This window comes from Muscardinus avellanarius, assembly GCF_963383645.1.
Source record: "Muscardinus avellanarius genome assembly, chromosome: 10".
Lineage (NCBI taxonomy): Eukaryota > Metazoa > Chordata > Mammalia > Rodentia > Gliridae > Muscardinus > Muscardinus avellanarius.
Window position 1 is genome coordinate 6,266,320 of NC_137796.1, and position 17,461 is coordinate 6,283,780.

Genomic DNA, 17,461 nt, shown 5'->3' on the forward strand with positions numbered 1-17,461 from the left:
ATTTGAGACTCAGTCTCAGCAACTTAACGAGGCCCTCAGAAACTTAGTGAGATCCTTTTAAAATAATAATAATAATAATAATAATAGTAATAATAATAGTAATAATAATAACAATAGCATAGGATTGGGGGTGTAGCTCAGTGGTAGAACACCCCTGGGTTCAATCCTCAGTACCAACACCATCAAAACAGCAACAACAACAAAAGAAACTGGTGGGCAGTGTATAAACTGATGACTAATGCTTAGAATGCAGAAAACAAAGACCATAAAAAAGCACACGAGAAGGACAGCGGTAGGTTTTCTGGGCGATGGACAATGGGTGTCTTCCTTGTATCTCTCTAACACAGCCAGGTGCTCTACTAGGAACACACGTGAGTTATAATCAGAGAGAGTAAAAAAATTCCCCTAAGTCCCCCACTCTTTCCAGGGCCTTTCTTAGGAAGTTCGCCGCACCTGTTGGTTCAGTCCCGCATCCGCCCCAGACTCGTCCTGAGCTGCGCCCTCCACCTGCGCCCAGCGGCCCCTGCAGGCGCCCCTCCGGCCATCCAGGCAGCTCCTCCCGATTCCCAGGACAACGAAGCCCTGCTCACCCCAGCCTGCCCCAACACGGCACCCCCGCAACTCTCCTTGCTCCCGTGTCCAAGAAAACAGCCTGCCTCTTTGCTGGGGCCGGACCTCTAACGTGTCCCTGTGTTTTCTGTACACAGCCTCTGAGTCCAACCTCCAGAGGGAAGGCGACGTGTTGAAGCCACATTTCATCGCTGTGGGTTGGCATGTTGTGATCTGCCACAGAAAAGAGCTCTCCTGGTCATTTTAAAACCACCCAGACAATCTTTAAACAGCAGATCAAAGGTATGCGGCCTTCGCCTGGACCAGCAACCTTTTTAAAGGAGTTAGCCCTACGCCAGTAACTTTGGTCCAGAGGAAAGACGCACAAATATTGCAGATGTAGCTCAAATGCATTTAGATCTTTCATGAGTCGATTTACCCAAGTATATAGACAGGTTATTCCTGAATTGGAATTATACTAGGGAAGCCTTTGGTGGAAAAGTTAGCCGGTCAGCAAAAGCCTTTGGGGGCCTACCAGGTACAGAATACTTTAGTCCCAGAGCATTTGGGCTACACTGTAGCTTGATCAAAACAGCTAATCCCAGAGTGATTTTTTTTCCGCACCACTTCCGGGTCACCTTTTACACCCACACGAAGCAAATAAGGAAGGCCTGGAGGCGAGGATGGACCGTCTGTGGCTCCTTTGCGAAAGGCACACACGCTCCTGTGGGGCTCCCAGGTTCCTGCCCTGGCCTGTGCCGGCAGAGAACTCAATGCAACTGAGGCTCCAGGCAATTGGAATACCCCGCCACTGAGCTGGGGGTATTTTTGAAACTGAGAAAACCAGACTTGGCGTGTCAGGACTCACTGCCCTGACTTTCCACCTGTCATCCTCAATAAGGTAAACAAACCACGGACATAGCTTTCTTCCCCGCAGAACTGCACCCTTTTTTCCTGGTTAGGTCTGGCTGCTGTTTGACAATCAGAACTGTGCAGAATGGAGGTGGGGAGGCCTTTTTACATTCCGTCCTCTTCTCCAGCATCGAAAGGAGAAGAGCAATGAGGCAAGTGACCACATCTGCCAGGTCCTTTCTGTGCCCGTCGCCAAAATGCAGACCTTGTTCAGGCTTCCCTTACGCCCGCCATTGACAGTTCCCCACCATCCGTCTTATCAAGGCTGAGCTTCTGAGATTCTAGCGGGAGATTCTGACAAGGCTCGTGGTGTCTCTCCTGCCTCTTCTGTGCTACGTGTCCTTGTTGGGTGGGTCTATAACCAGAGGGGGAGCTGGCCGATGCTGAGGATGAAAGAAGGGGGGCCCATAGTGGAGGTGAGAGGAGAGATCAGGAACAGGAAAGAGGAAATGTAGTGATGGGTCTTGTCTGGGATTCTATGGCTCCTTCCTCAGATCCCAGTGAAACTTCCATCTCGCCTTGGTGCATTGTGGGGTTGAATCTGTTTGCTGAGGGAATTCATTCATCCATCCATCCATTCATCCATCCACCCATCCAACCAACCATCCATCCATCCATCCATCCATCACCCACCCATTCACCCATATAACCATCCATCCATCCATCCATCCACCCATCACCCACCCACTCACCCATACAATCAACCATCCATCCATCCATCAATCCATCCATCACCCACCTACTCACCCATACAATCAACCATCCATCCATCCATCAATCCATCCATCCATCACCCACCCATCCACCCATCCAACCAACCATCCATCCATCCATCCATCCATCACTCACCCATTCACCCATACAACCGACCACCCATCCATCCATCCACTCATCCATCCACCCATCCATCCAACAAACATTTATCGAGTGCTTGTATTATAAAGGTAGTATTATAGATGCCGAAGATAAAGTAGGAAATAAAAGTATCCCAACACATAATGACCTAGATAAATACATACTGAATGAATGTCTAAGGAACTCTGCTGTGTGAGCAAAGCCAACCCCCAAAAGTCAACCCTATGTAATTCTGTTTATGTAACATTTCTGAAAAATCAACAGTCTACATATGGTGGTTGCCGGGGCTAAAGATGAGAGGCGGAGCTAGAGGGAGACAGGTGTGGTGGTAAGAAAGCAACTCCTTGTGCCGTGGTGGTGAATGCAGGAGCCGGCCGATTCCATACAGGTGGTAAATCATCTAAGACTAAACACACAACACGTACAAGAAACAGTGGGGAAACGTGAATACGATTGGTAGGTGGAGCCGGGCCCAGTACCTGGGAGGCTGAGACGGGAGGATTGCAGGTTCAAAGCCAACCACAGCAATTTAGTGAGGCTCTTAGCAACTGAGTGAGACCCTGCCCCTGTTTCCAAATAAAACATAAAACAGGGCTAGGCACATAGCTTGGAGGTAGTGAACGCCTGTGGATTCAATCCCAGCAACACACACACACACACACACACACACACACACACAGCAGATGGTGTCAGCGAGCTATCTTGGTTGTGATATTGTGCTCTATAGTTTTGCCAAGTGTTTCCATGGGGGAAACTTGAAGGCAGGGGGATCTTTCTGTACTACGGTCTAGAACTGCAAGCCTATGTACCATTACCTCAATAAGAATTACGGTAAAAAACAACAACAACAACAAAAAAAAAACCATAAAACCCACACAACCAACTCCCTGGCCTAGTGGAGTCTACATTTCAGCAGAAGCCAAGTATGGTTTCATGGTGGTTGCAGGGCAAAAGCCGAGGCCGGGCCGGGCGTGGTAGCGCACGCTTGTAATCCCCACGCTTGGGAGGCAGAGACAGGAGGATCACACAGTTTCGTAGTCAGCCTCGCTGGCTTAAGAGACCCTGTTTTCAAATAAATAAAAAAATATTAAATAGGTCTGGGAGTGTAGCCCAGCTGGAGGTAGAAGGGCTTCTAGGAACCCCAGTACCACCAAAAAAACTAAAAAAACCCGAGGCCATCCTGGACAATGCGCCCCGTGGAACATCGCTCAAGAACCCCTGCTGATGCCCCCCAGCCGCCCCAGCCATGGCACGGTCCTGGAGGTTGGTTATCCAACCTGCCTTTTTTTTTTTTTTTTGTGGTATGGTGGTACTGGGGATTGAACCTAGGAGCATTCTACCTCCAAGCTACACCCCTGGTCCTATTTTAATTTTACTTATTTATTTAATTTATTTTTGTAGTACTGAGTATTGAACCCAGGGGCATATTACCTCTGAGCTACAACCCCAGCCTGATTTTATTCTTTATTTTGAAACAGGGTCTCACTGAGTTGCAGAGAGCCTCCCTAAGTAGCTGAGGGTGGCCGTGAACCTGGATCCTCCTGTCTCAGCCTCCCAAGTACTGGAATCACAAGTGTGTGTCACCACACTGGCTTACTTGCTAAGGCTATCCTCGAACCTTCGATCCTCCTGTCTCAGCTTCCCAAGTACTGGGATTACAAGTATGTGCCACCACGCCCAGCTTGCCTTTTGCTATTTAAACCATGCACCAGGCACACACTGGATATAAAGCTGAGATTCCAATGCCCATGAGGGTTCCTAAAGGTATCTCACTGGCTCGCTTCCAGCTTTCTCCATCCCCAGTAGCGCTTCACTGGGGACCCTCGACCTCCTCGCTTTCTGCCCCACACATCTGGCCTAACGCAGCAGCAGCAGCAGCGTGTGGAGGACCTCCTCTCCCCGGACACAGCGTGGCTCACTGCTTGGGTCTGTGGGAGCAGGCAGGAGCCTGGCCTCGGTGCTTAGCCCTGGCCCCCGGCCCCTCTGCCTGCTGGAGGTCCCTCCCACAGGTGGCTCCTTCCTACAGAGGGGAGCCCACACCGAAGGGCTAGTCCCACCCACCGTGCTCTCAGGCATCCCAGCGGCCGTGAACCATCAAGTTCTGCAACTCTATTTTATTGTCTCAGAGGAACTTCAGAAGACGCTATGTAAAAATAAAATGAAACTTTAAAGTTTTTATTCTTTTATATCACGCCGCATTTTACACGGAATGACCACTGAGCAGCGCGCCTTCCCGGCCACGTAACTTACTGACAGAGCGTGGCTGAGAGAACCCAGACTCCTCATCCACAGTTCAGTCCATCAGGAGGAGAGAGGGAGGGAGGAGGGGAAAAAGAGACCCAGGAAGAAGGAAGGAGAGACATTTACCGATCTTTTCCTTAAGGTGTTGGTGGTTTCTCTAAGAATGATGATAATGTGATTTAAAACAATTTTTGCTGGGCATGTGGTCCACGCACACCTGTGTTCCCAGTACTTTGTAGGCTGAGACAGGAGAATTGTCGGTTTGAGGACAGCCTCATCAACTTAGCGAGTTTCCAAATAAAAAAATAACAAAGAGCCAGGTGTGATGGCACATGCTTGTAATCTCAGTACTTGGGAGGCTGAGACGGGAGCTCCGATCACAGGTTCGTGGCCAGCCTCAGCTACTTAGTGAGGCCCTCTGCAACTTAGTGAGACCTTGTGTCAAAATAAAGACTGAAAAATTGGGCTGGGGGCCTAGCTCAGAGGTAGAACATGCCTGAGTTCAACCTCCAGTACCACAAAAACAAACTCAGCAACCAACCGATAACAACAACAGGAAAAAAAAAAAAATTTCTGATTCATGGCCAAGGTCTTTATAATAAAAAAAAAAGGGGGGGCATTTTTAGATGTGCTATAGCTAACCAATAAATAATTGACTTTCAAACAAGGTTTCTACTGCAAAGATACGGAGAAACCTGTCTCTAAGCTTATCACAGTATCTGCAGAAAGAATTAGTACAAAATGAATTGTACCCCCTTCCCCAGAGAGAAAGTAGTGAGCTGGGGTTCCCAGGGTCCTGCCGATGGAGCTGGTCTCACCAGACGCCCCCTCCCGGTACCGTCAGGCCTGTGGGGCCGCGAGGCCATCTGCAGCCTCATCCCGCTGGGCCTCGGAAGGGGCCTGATTTCTTGTGTCCCAGTCCACGTTGGGGATGAACAAGCCATGCAGGTCCAGGTGCATCTCCACGGCAACAGAGGCACGCGCTAGTTCCGTGAAACTCTTGGCGTCCAGGATAAGCAGGAAAGGCAGCTTTTGGGGCTCGGTGGAGACAATGGCAGATAGGATAACTCCTTTGGGGAAACAAACAAAAGCGGTTTGCAAAGCTTTCCTTGTTCAATGCTGGGGCTGGAACCCGGGGCCTGGCGCCTGCGAGACAAGGGCATGACTGCTGAGCTGCCCCCAGCCCTGAGAGAGAGAGAGAGAGAGAGAGAGAGAGAGAGAGAGAGAGAGAGAGAGAGAGAGAGAGAGAGATATGCTTGGTAGGAGTGCAGCCTTGAGCCTCCTAGCTGGAGGGATACATTTCTCAGTCCTGTCTCCTGCTCCTCTTTAAAGTCAGGCATCTAATCAAAACAGGAAGAGAATTTGATATTCTATGTGAGCAGAAGAGAGGCCCTGGAACTAGGAACCCAAAGACCCGATTCTAGCCCTGACCGACCCAGTCTTTCCCTCTCTGAACCTTGGTCTCTTTATCTGTTACAGGGAGGATAATCCTCCCTATCTGTTTAGCTAAGAGGATCTCCTGCCGGGTGGATTATGAAAGTACTTTGCAAATTGTGCTTGCATTGGTAAGTGGCTATTTTCCTACCACTTAACACGCCTGATGACCGACACTCCCCCTCGGTTGTACACAACGGTTACTACATCTTACTAAGCTACCTACACCGGGGCTTGTTGCACTCCACTGACATTCGGACGAGCCCAGGTCAGCTCTTATGCATGCAACAGGACTGTTAACCCTGCTTTCCCTGGGGAGAGGGAAGACACTCTGAACACTCAGTACCGACCCTGAAGGGTGGACAGAGGATTAAAGAAAGAACGCGCACACACTTCCAGCAAGGTGCGGCCTCCCCCAGGCGCCCAGGCTGCGGGGTGGCTGAACGCAGGAGCTGTCAGATCAGCCTGGGCTCAAGTCCAGCCTCCTGTTGGTGAGTGGTTATTTTTTCTAAGGAGGACGCGGCCTTGGGCAAGTTACTCTTCCCTCTGAGCCTCCTTTGGTAAGAGGAAGACCGACAGAGAGAAGGTCGAGACGCTTGTGCTCAGCTGAGCGGGATGCGGACGCCAAGAGTCCCCACCTGGGAGGCGACAGGGCAGGTGGAAGGCCACTCCCTTCCCTCCCAAGGAAAGCAGCTGGCCGGCTCTGGGGCAGCCCTCCCTCCCCTGCAGGTGCCGCAGCCCCATCACTGGCTGGGCTGGGTGGTGGCCTCACCCAACCCCCTCAGCATTCCCAGGGCTGTGGGCTAGCTTTTCTGAGGCCAAGCCAGAATGATGGAGGGAAAGGACGATTTGGCTATGTGAAAAACCTACAAAAAGAGCTAGGCATGGTGGCACACACCTGTACCGTAAGTACAGCACACCAGTACTGTAAGTACTGGGTGTAATCCCGGTACTTAGGAGGCTGAGACTGGAGGATCTCAGATTTGAGGCCAGCCCAAGCCACTTAGTAAGACCCTGTTTCCAAAAAAAAAAAAAAATAAAATAAAATAAAAAATAAGCCAGGCGTGGTGGTGCATGCTTGTAATCCCAGCATTCAGGAGGCTGAAACCAGAGGATCGTGGTTTGCGGACAGCCTCAGCTACTTAATGAGGCCCTCTGCAACTTAGTGAGACCTTGTCTCAAAATAAAAAATAAAAATAGGGCCGGGGGTATAGCTCAGAGGTCGAATGCCCCTGGGTTCCATCCCCAGACCTATAAAAAATAAAAAATAAATAAAAAATAAATGCTGGTGCATGCCTGTAATCTTAGGACTTGGGAGGCTGAGGCACGAGGATCACAGGTTTGGGGACAGCTTCAGCAAATACTGACTCAATCTAGCTAGTGAGACCCTGTTTCAAAATAAAAATAAAATAAAAAGGGCTGGAGGTATGGCTCGGAGGCAGCATACAAAAATAAATAAGCCACGCATGACGGCACACACTTGTAATCCCAGTGCTTGGGAGGCTGAGACAGGAGGATTTTGGGGGTTTATGGCCTGCCCCAGCTACTTAGTGAGGCCCTCTGAAACTTAGATAGACCCTATTTCAAAATAAAGAATAAAAAAATAGGGTTGGGGGTATAGCTCAGAGGTAGAATACCCCATGGGTTTAATCCTAGTAACACACACACACACACACACACACACACACACACACACACACACGATTAAAAAAATAATAAAATTGAGCTAGAGGTGTAGCTCAGGGGTAGAATGCCCCTGGTTCAATCTCTATTACCAAAAGCCAAAAAAAAAAAAAAAGAAAAAACAACCTACAAAATGAAAGTGGGCTGCAAATACACACTTTCTAGTTGCTGTGTGAACATTTTCCACATTTAGAGTTAGAAACTTGAATCCAGCCAGTGCCATGAATTTTAAAACCAAGATTCCACATTCTGGAGAGTTAGGTGTCACTCTGTGGAAAGGTCAGGGGCTTTGTATAGTAAGGAATCTAGCTGTTCCCAAAGAGAGGTCTGGCCTTGTCCCTGGGAGGTCCTTCTAAGCCCTTGGGGTCCTGCCTAGCAGAGTGTCTTTGTTCACCTGGGGACCACGGGCCGCACCAGAGTCCAGCCTGGCACTGTGGTTCCTGGTGGGGCCTTGGGCCCCATACCATCAGCTTCACCTCTGAGGGGCTGAAGACCACAGGCCAGCCACCCGGGTGGATGTGACTTAGCCCCACTAACGCTGTGGACACCAAGGCTCCGGTGAGCCCCGTGGCGGGCGGGCCTCCGGGTGGGTTGCCAGACAGTTGTCAGGAGAAGTTAACTCTGTCTACAGCCACCCGGAAGAGGGCAGCTGGAAGCTCCAGGCTGGTCTGTCCAGGGCCCAGAGCTGTGTCCTCTGTCTGCTTCCACAGCCATAAAATGTGACCCCAGGAAGACCCCTAGGGAGTTCCGAGAGTCCTCCTAATGAATCAGAACCCACAGTGGTCTTGGGGGCCCCAGGACTTGGCAATTGGTGTTAGAACTGAGAGTGGTTCTGGGAGTTTCCTGACAGACAGATGAGGACTTCAGAGTGGGCCTCCCCCAAAAATAATGTGATGGGGCGGGGGTGATAGATGCCCCCAGTGATGTCTCTGCATGAGGGGTGGTCAGAGCAGGTGCGGGGAGTGGGCTCGCCCCCTCGGGGACTTACCGTCATCCTCATCCTTGGCACCCGGCGTGGGCACGAAGAGGGGTTCCGCCGGCCAGCAGCCCTCCTCTCCCCATTTCAGGGATGATTTTGTGAGGATGTCGTATTTCAGGATCTGGACATCCAAACAGGAGACATATGGCAGTCACCTGCTTGGCAGTGTGCCCATTTCCCAAGAAGAGCGAGGTGTGGAAGCCCACGGGGAGGGGAGGTCGTGCCTCACACCTGGACTTCTTCCTTCCTTCCTTTCTTTCTTTCTTTCTTTCTTTCTTTCTTTCTTTCTTTCTTTCTTTCTTTATTTATTTATGTGTGTGGTACAGGGGATTGAGTCCAGAGGCATTCTACCTCTGAGCTGTACCTTTGGCCCTATTTTTTTTTTTTTTTTTTTTTTTGCGGTACTGGGGATGAAACCCAGGGGCATTCTATCTCCGATCTATACCCCCAGCCCTCTTTTTTATTCTTTATTTTGAAACAAGGTCTCACTAAGCTGTAGAAGGCCTCACTAACCTGCGAACCGCAATCCTCCTGTCTCAGCCTCCCAGATGCTGGATTACAAGCGTGCCCCGCCACACCCGGCTCACCTCTAGCACTATTTTAAATTTTGCTTTGAAACAGAGTCTCACTAAGTTGCTGAGGCTGGTCTTGAACCCATGATACTCCTGCCTCAGTCTCCCAAGTATTGGGATTATAGGCATATGCCACCATGCCTATATTTAAATCGAGGCCCGATGTTACCTCCAAATGCCGTCTGTCACTGCTCAGCACAGTATCAGAGAAGGAGAGGACCTAGCTTTCCTCCTTCTCCAGCTCCAAGCATGTGGCTGATACTGAGAGTGATTTCTCAGAAGCATCCTGAATTGATCTAGTATGTGGCACTGCATTACAATTTTATATGTTAAATAAACAAATGTGTTCAATGCTGGCAGTTAAAATATTACACAATTCCATTGTTGTGTTAAGAGCGTACAGCCCCAGGCTGGAGATGCAGCTCAGTGGTAGAGTACTTGCTCTGCATGTGCCGTAATCCTGAGCTCAGTCCCCAGGACCATTAAAAAAAAAAAGGTCTCTCTAAGTTCTCATAGGCCTACTCCCTTTAGGGTATGGGATTAATGGGGAGTGGCTTGGGGTGTGTGTATGTGGGAACCCTAATTTTGGGCTTTGTACAGTTCTACGCTGTTTGCACTTTTAAAAAGTGCAAAATTATCACGAATGATGATGTTAAGGAAAAGTCATGCTTGTAGAGTTCTGCATACAGTACCGGGATATAGTAAGTATCAACAAAGAGTAGCTTGAAAAACAAAAGAACCCCCCACCACCACCAGGTTCCGGCTACGCTCTTTTGCTCCAGAGGGTGCAGGATTGGGACAGGTCCTCAAGGACAGAGTTTGGGGTTCCCTGCTGATTTAGCCTCAGCGCCTAGCACACTGCGGCCCATAGTTGGTGCTCAGTAGATACATAGGGACCCAAGAAATCAATGAGGAACTCCAACCATGGCCTCTCCCCCTGAGCTCAGCCATAGCTCCCTCTCTGGATGGTCCATCATTACTTCAGATTTATCTTATCTTACACTGACCTCCCTGTCTGATAAAGGTCACCTAGTCTCAAAACCTAGCTTTGCAGATGGGTGAGAATCCTACAGAGTAAATCAGCCCGCAGCCACATGGGGAATGGTACCTTGGTCGGGATGGGACTCCACTGAACTTCAGCTGCAAAGATGTATCGGTATTGCTTCCCGTTGCGAGCATAATTGATCCGAGGGAGCTCTAAGCCTAGAGGGAAATGAGGTGGCCGGTGAGGCCGGTCACTGGGGGAGGGGAGCACCCCCTGAGGCCAGCAACGATGTCCAGCAGGATTCCTGACCTGGACTCCGACTCCAGATTTGCATCACAGGTGGTCAGAGGAAGGAGAGGGAGCCTCTGTTAATGACGAGCCCTAATAGACATTTCAGGAGCAAGATTCTTAAGTGTATAAACATCTTTAATTACCCCAGATAGAAATCAAAGAGAACTGCATGATTAAAATCAGGGGCTACTGCAATTTTCTTAAAGATCTTTTTTTAAAAAAGGATCTGTGAAGCCGGGCGTGGTGGCGCACGCTTGTCATCCCAGCATTCGGGAGGCTGAGACTGGAGGATCACGGTTCGCGGACAGCCTCAGCTACTTAGTGAGGTCCTCCGCAACTCAGTGAGACCCTGTTTCAAAATAAAGAATAAAAAAAATTGGGCAGGGGGTGTAGCTCGGAGGTCAAATGCCTCTGGGTTCCATCCCCAGACCCGCAAAAAAAAAAAAAAAAAAGAATAAAATAAAATAAAAAAGGTCTATGTAAGTGAGGAGAAATTTTGGAAGCCATAGGAAGAAGTATCAATAGGGAATACAAATAAATCTATGAATTCCGTTATAACATTATATAAAAATAGCCGGGCGTGGTGGCGTACACCTGTAATCCCAGTACTTGGGAGGCCAAAACGAGAGGATTGCAGGTTTGAGGGCAGCCTCAGCAACCTAGCGAGGCTCTCAGCAACCTCGTGAGACCCTGTTTCAAAATCAGAAAATAAAAAAGGCTGGGGGTGTAGCTCAGAGGTAGAATGACCATGAGTCTAATACCTAGTACCACAAAACAAACAAACATAATTATGTAAAAATAATGTTTAAAAAAGATTATTTTCAGTACTGAGATGAAACCCAGGGGTGTTCTACCTCTGAGCTGTACCTCCAGCCATATATATATATATTATAAAAAAAAGCTCAGTAATGCATTAAACCCTGAGTTCCACCCCTAGCACCACAAAAAATCAAATCAAAACAACAACAACAAAATATCCCCATCGCTTTCTGCGCTGGACGGGCTGCCTACAGTGCCAGCTACTCCAGAGGCTGAGGCAGGAGGATTGCTTGAGCCTGTGAGGTCCAGGCCAGCCTGTGCTGCATGGGTGGTTCCATCTCAGGGAGAAAAAGAGAGAAAAAAATATCCGCGCATCAGCAGTCTCTAAAGGACTGTCCTCGGGCAAGCCTGTCTACTGTACCGCAGACGCCTCTAGGCTGGACTGTGGGCCCTGTGCCGCTCATACACCGTGACCACGAGTGTGAGCTGGGTGCGCTGGTGCACACCTGTGATTCTAGTACTTGGGAGGCTGAGACAGGAGGCTGGTAGGTTTGCAGTCAGCCTCTGCAACTTAGCAGGGCCCTCAGCAACTTAAGGAAACCCTGTTTCCAAATAAAAAATACAGTAAGGCTGATGTGTAGCAAAGAGGCAGAATACCCCTAGGTTCAGAACAGAGTACCCATCCCTCAAAAGACAACAAACAAAAACCGTAGCATGCCTGTTAAATAAGCCAGTCACAGCAAAGTTGGGCAGAGTGGCACATGCCCTTTATCTCAGTCCTTGGGAGGCGGTGACAGGAGGACCGCAGATTCGAGGCTAGCCTCAGCAACTCAGCAAGAGCCTCACCAACTTAGTAGGACTCTGTTTAAAAAAAAATAAGGAGCCAGGCGTGGTGGTGCGCACTTGTCATCCCAGCATTTGGGAGGCTGAGACAGGAGGATCGCGGTTCGGGAACAGTCTCAGCTACTTAGTGAGGCCCTTGGCAACTCAGTGAGACCCTATTTCAAAATTAAAAATAAATAAAAAACAGGGCTGGGGTGCAGCTTGGAGGTAGAATGCCTCTGGGTCCTATCCCCAGTACTGCAGAAAGAAAGAAAGAAGAAAGAAAGAAGGAGAGAAAGAAGAAAGAAAGGGTTGGAGATAGAACCTCCTGGGGTTCAATTTCCCAGGATCAAAAATAAAGAAAGAAAAAAAGTGAAACGAACATTACGGAAGGCATCTGTGAAAGTCACCTGGTCCAAGAACCAGAGACGTTCGAAACTCTCTGAAGAGAAAGGTCCCCAGAAGCTTTCCTTGGGTACCCCGACACTCTCTCCTCTTTGTAACCCTTGTCTCTGTATCAGGAGGAGGTCTATATACTTATATAAATTATATAAAAGGGCCTCAGGGCCAGGCGTGGTGGCGCACGCTTGTAATCCCCGCGCTTGGGAGGCTGAGACAGGAGGATCGCGCAGGTTTGAAGCCAGCCTCAGTGGCTTAAGAGACCCTGTTTTCAAATAAAATATAAAATAGGTCTGGGAGTGTAGCCCAGAGGTAGAAGGGTTCCATCCCCAGTACCACCACCAAAAAAAAAAAAAAAAAAAAAAAAAAAGGGCGTCAGGGTCTCCGTGAAACCTCCCCTGCCCTAGGCCCAGGGAGAGAGTGGGCGTTTTACCTTCATAAAGCAGCTCCGGCTGACAGTAGACTTGCCCGTCTTTCTCCTTCAGGGCTGTGGCTGTGGTCGATGTCGCTTTGATTAAGTTTGAGCCCACTTCTGCATCCTGCAGCAAAGAAGCAGTTTTCAAAAACAAAATGAAAAATGAGAAACATCATATTCAGAGCAAGCCTTTGCTTCACCTTGTACATTTAAAAATGTGCACATTCAGCCGGGCGTGGTGGCGCACGCTTGTAATCCCCGCACTTGGGAGGCGGAGACGGGAGGATGGCGCAGGTTTGAAGCCAGCTGCGCTGGCTTAAGAGACCCTGTTTCCAAATAAAAAAAGTATAAAAATAGGTCTGGGAGTGTAGCCTGGAGGTAGAAGGGTTTCCAGGAACCCCAGTACCACACACACAAAAAAATGTGTACATTTAAAAATGGCTTTGCATAAATCATCTTGCTTGGGTCTCCCATTAACCATGCAAAGCGGCTATTTTATTGCTATTTCCTTCCTTCCTTCCTTTTTCTTTTTTGGTGGTACTGGGGGTGGAACCCAGGGGCTTTCTACCTCTGGCTATACTCCCAGACCTATTTTCTATTTTTTTTTTTTTTGGTGGCACTGGGGTTCCTGGAAGCCCTTCTACCTCTGGGCTACACTCCCAGACCTATTTTTACATTTTTATTTAGGAAACAGGGTCTCCTAAGCCAGCGCGCGGGGCTGGCTTTGAACCTGCGCGATCCTCCTGTCTCTGCCTCCCAAGCGCGGGGATTACAAGCGTGCGCCACCATGCCTGGCTTACTGCTATTATTTCTTATTCTTGATTTTAAAAACGAGGCCTGGCAGTTGAAGCGATTTCCCCGCCTCCCGAGGTCTCGCAGATGCTGGATGGCGGAACCAGGACTCTGAAGCCCGCAGCTCTTTTCTCGTACTGTGGGCTGCTTGCTCCCTCCCAGGGAAAATTAAAGTGCTTATAAGCGTAAGTTCTCACGTTTTAAATACGGGATGATTCACCTCTAAAAGGCTGCATCGGTCATTAGAAGGGTGTTTATAAAGAGTCCGCAGTAATACGAGAAATGCTAATGATATGACATTTGAGGGAAGGTATTGAAATAAGCGACACGCGCAGTCTGAGCTCCACCACGTACACAAAACCACACCCAAGACAACAAATATCGACACTCCAGTGGGTGCTGGGGCACGGGGGTTGTCATTCCTCTTTCTGTATGTTCTTGCATTTTCATCCATGAAAAAGTATCACCGCTGAAATTCAAACAAACGTGATAAAATTATTTGGGAGGAAAACGGCTTTCCGGGCTGTACCTCAGTCTCGAGTTGCCACCAGACTGGGCTCTGTGCAGCCCCGACCATCATCCTTACAGCCTGGGGAAACGACTGAACTGGGTCGATTACTTACTGAGCCCCTACTGCTTCCTGTCTCCCCCACAGACCAACCAACCGTGGGGCCTTGAGCAAGTGACTTGGCTTCTCTGTAGTTCAGTTTCTTGGTGAATACGACGAGGATAATAATAGTATACGTATCTGTTGAGTTTTTGTGAAGATTAAATGAAATTGTTATTAAAAATGGTTGACAGGATTACCTGGCTGGCCGAAGTGCTAGATAAATGTTAGCTGCTCTGGTTCGCGATGACATCTTGGTAGTTATACTGTGTCCCCCTCACCCCCATCCTCAGGGGATACATTCCAAATCCCCCAGTAGATGGCCAGAACTACAGAGAGGACTGAGACCTAGGTATCAGCGCTGCGGGGCCACGACAGTTATCTAACAACTGAGACAGCTACACAATGACTAACGGGGAGGCGGTGCATACAGCACAGACACGGTGACAAAGGGCTGACTCACGTCTCGGGGGGACAGAGCGGGACGGCTCCAGGTCCCAGAATGTTACTCAGAACAGCATACGACGTAACACTCACCCAGAGTTTATTTGGGGGATTTTCAGTTTAATATTTTGGACCACAACTGATGGATCATAGATAACTAAAATGGTAGAAATGAAACCATGGATAAGGGGTTATAACAATATTATTATTATATTATTATTATTCCCATAGAATTCTCTTCATTGAAGCCAAAAAAATATTATTATCCCCATAGTACTAACAACTCTTATTCTTATTATCATTACTCTACCAATACTCCTGGGGATGACTACAGGTCAGACACTGGGAGGCACTGAGGAACAAGGCCATGGCTTATTGTTACGTCTGACTTCTCATTTAAACTTTTCTCTAGATATTAATTTTCCACGATGACTATCGGGCGGGTAGTATATACAGCACAGATACTCTGGGCAAAGTGCAAAGGCCCGGGGGCTGGCCAGTACCCATCCTGAGGCTGTGGGGCTCAGACATCCCCTTCCCTAACAACTCAAGCTGACCCTGCAGTGCCTCCACCACGTTTGTCCCAGGCCGTGATCATCTCCTGACGGGGCTGCTTTTTTTAAGCATATTTTCTCCATAGAGACGGACCAGACTTTGCTCAGTGCACGACACGCAGTCAACACCCAGTAAGTAATTGCCGAGAGAAGAGTGAATGCAGGGCTCAGTCAGCTTTTCGCCAAGCATCAGCAGACAAGTCGCATGCTTTGCAAGCTGCCTGGGAGAATTACAAGACTTGAAGTGTACAAACAGCGTAGCCCGGTGCCCGGCACATCGGGGTGTCCCCTAAACAGAAACTCCATGCGTCTCCCTCCTCCTGCACAGCACCAGGAGCCCAGCCGGTAGCAGGTCTGTCTGGTGCCTTGCTGGGCACGTGACACCTGCCAGTCCCTGGGCATGTCCCAGCCTTGATTCTCAGGGAAGCATTCTGCAGAGATGTCTTCTAACTCCAGCCTGAAACTGGTCAGACTGGTTGAGGGATAAACTGAATTTTTCCACACACAGCAGTAAAGAACATGACTCGGCTGCTTTCTGCTGCCCGGGTGCTTCACTTGGGGAAGGGATCCCTTCCCAGCCGGAGTTCCACAGAATCCAGCAGGTCTGCTTTGCAATCGCGACCCCTGAGGGAACTCCCAGGAGGAGCAGCCATCCCAGTCATCCCCCAGAGCACCAGCCTCGGTGCTCAGCCTGACTTCACAACCTCCCGTGTGAACTCAGGCAGAGCCTCGAGCTCGCCCGCCCTGCCTCTCCACCCGTGAAGAGGGCTGGTGGACTTAAGCAGGGCTGCTCTGACCTGCATCTGAGGATGACGGTTAGCATTAAATTATAGTTGTGAAAACACCTGGTTCGGGGCCAGACTCATCGTAGTTAGTAACAGACAGACTTGCGTCCAAATCCCGACACGATCCTGCGCGTGATTTTTTATGTTGGGCAAGTTACTTTCCCTCTCATCTGCAGACATGGATAAGAAATCCCCAGAAGGGTTATGATGTGACTTGGGAAAGCACCAACAATTTGTATAGTCTGGTGCGGTGGTTGCAAGCCTGTAATCCCAGGACTTGGGAGGCTGAGAAGGGAGGATCGCAGGCTTGAGGCCAGCCTTAGCAACCTAGTGAGACCCTTCAGCAATTTAGCAAGAGCTTGCTTCAAAGCTTCTTTATTTATGGAGGTCCTGGGGATCGAACCCAGGGGGCCTTCTACCTCCAAACTATGCTCCCACCCCTATTTTATTTCTTATTTTGAAACAGAGTCTAAGTTGTAGAGGGCCTCACTAAGTTGCTGAGGCTGGCCAGGAACCTGCGATCCTCCTGTCTCAGCCTCCAAAGCACTGGGATTATAAGCTTGCGCCACCATACCTGGCTCTGTTTCAAAATTAAAATAAAAAAAGAAAGAAAGAAGGAAAGAAAGAAGAAGAGGGGTTAAAGGTATAACTCAGAGGTAGAATGCCCCTGGGTTTGGTCTCTAGTACAAAATACAAATCCTGAAATATGCAAGACTCCCTGCAAAAGAATGAATAAAGGGGCCCATAGGTCCTATGCCCGATGTCACAAGCAAATTAAGTAAGACATTTTCTCTCTCCTAGCTGAACACACGGACCATATGCGGAACTGCACCATCCAATATGGCCGCCACTGTAGCATTTTAAATCTAACTGGGGAGGGCATGCTGGAGATTGCACCCAGGCTGTTCTACCTCTAAGTTAGACCTGCATTTTATCTTGAAACGGGGTCTTGCTAAGTTGCTGAGGCTGGCCTCAAACCTATAATCCTCCTCTCAGCCTCCCAAGTACTGTTGAACAGCGGTGGTCTGGAAGAACCAAGATGGCTGTAGAACTCCCAGGGGCCTTGGAGCGCCGCGCTGGAGGGCGGCACACCGGGAGCCTGCCTCTGGCCCCTGGCCGCCCTCCCTCCTCAGCCCAGGCAGCATGCCCTGGCTGCCACCCAAGCCCTCGGCCAGCTCATGGGCCTGGGGTGGGCACACCAGCGGCACAGTCCCCTTAGAGGGACAGAGGCGGGCACTGAGGCGGGCTTGGGGACTCAGATGTCCAGAACACAGTTGCAGAAAGGATGGTAGGCACCTCCTGGTGGGCATGACCCCCCGGCTCTGTGCCACCCTCACCCTGCAAAGGAGGGGCCCTGCTAGAACAGAAACCCGGAGTGGGGCC

The 17,461-nt window shown here is 49.5% G+C and overlaps 1 protein-coding gene across 1 annotated transcript in view; it reads right to left on the reverse strand.

The window, feature by feature from the left end:
• Window positions 1-5,397: 5,397 nt before the first annotated feature.
• The window catches only part of BCO1 (beta-carotene oxygenase 1), a gene marked incomplete at both ends in the record, with an annotated part of 37,910 nt that continues 25,846 nt past the window's right edge, over window positions 5,398-17,461 (reverse strand). The window contains 4 exons of the mRNA XM_080702707.1: window positions 5,398-5,627; window positions 8,663-8,774; window positions 10,334-10,428; window positions 12,915-13,020. Coding sequence (XP_080558833.1) covers window positions 5,398-5,627; window positions 8,663-8,774; window positions 10,334-10,428; window positions 12,915-13,020 — 543 coding nt within the window. The remainder of the gene's footprint in view (window positions 5,628-8,662; window positions 8,775-10,333; window positions 10,429-12,914; window positions 13,021-17,461) is intronic.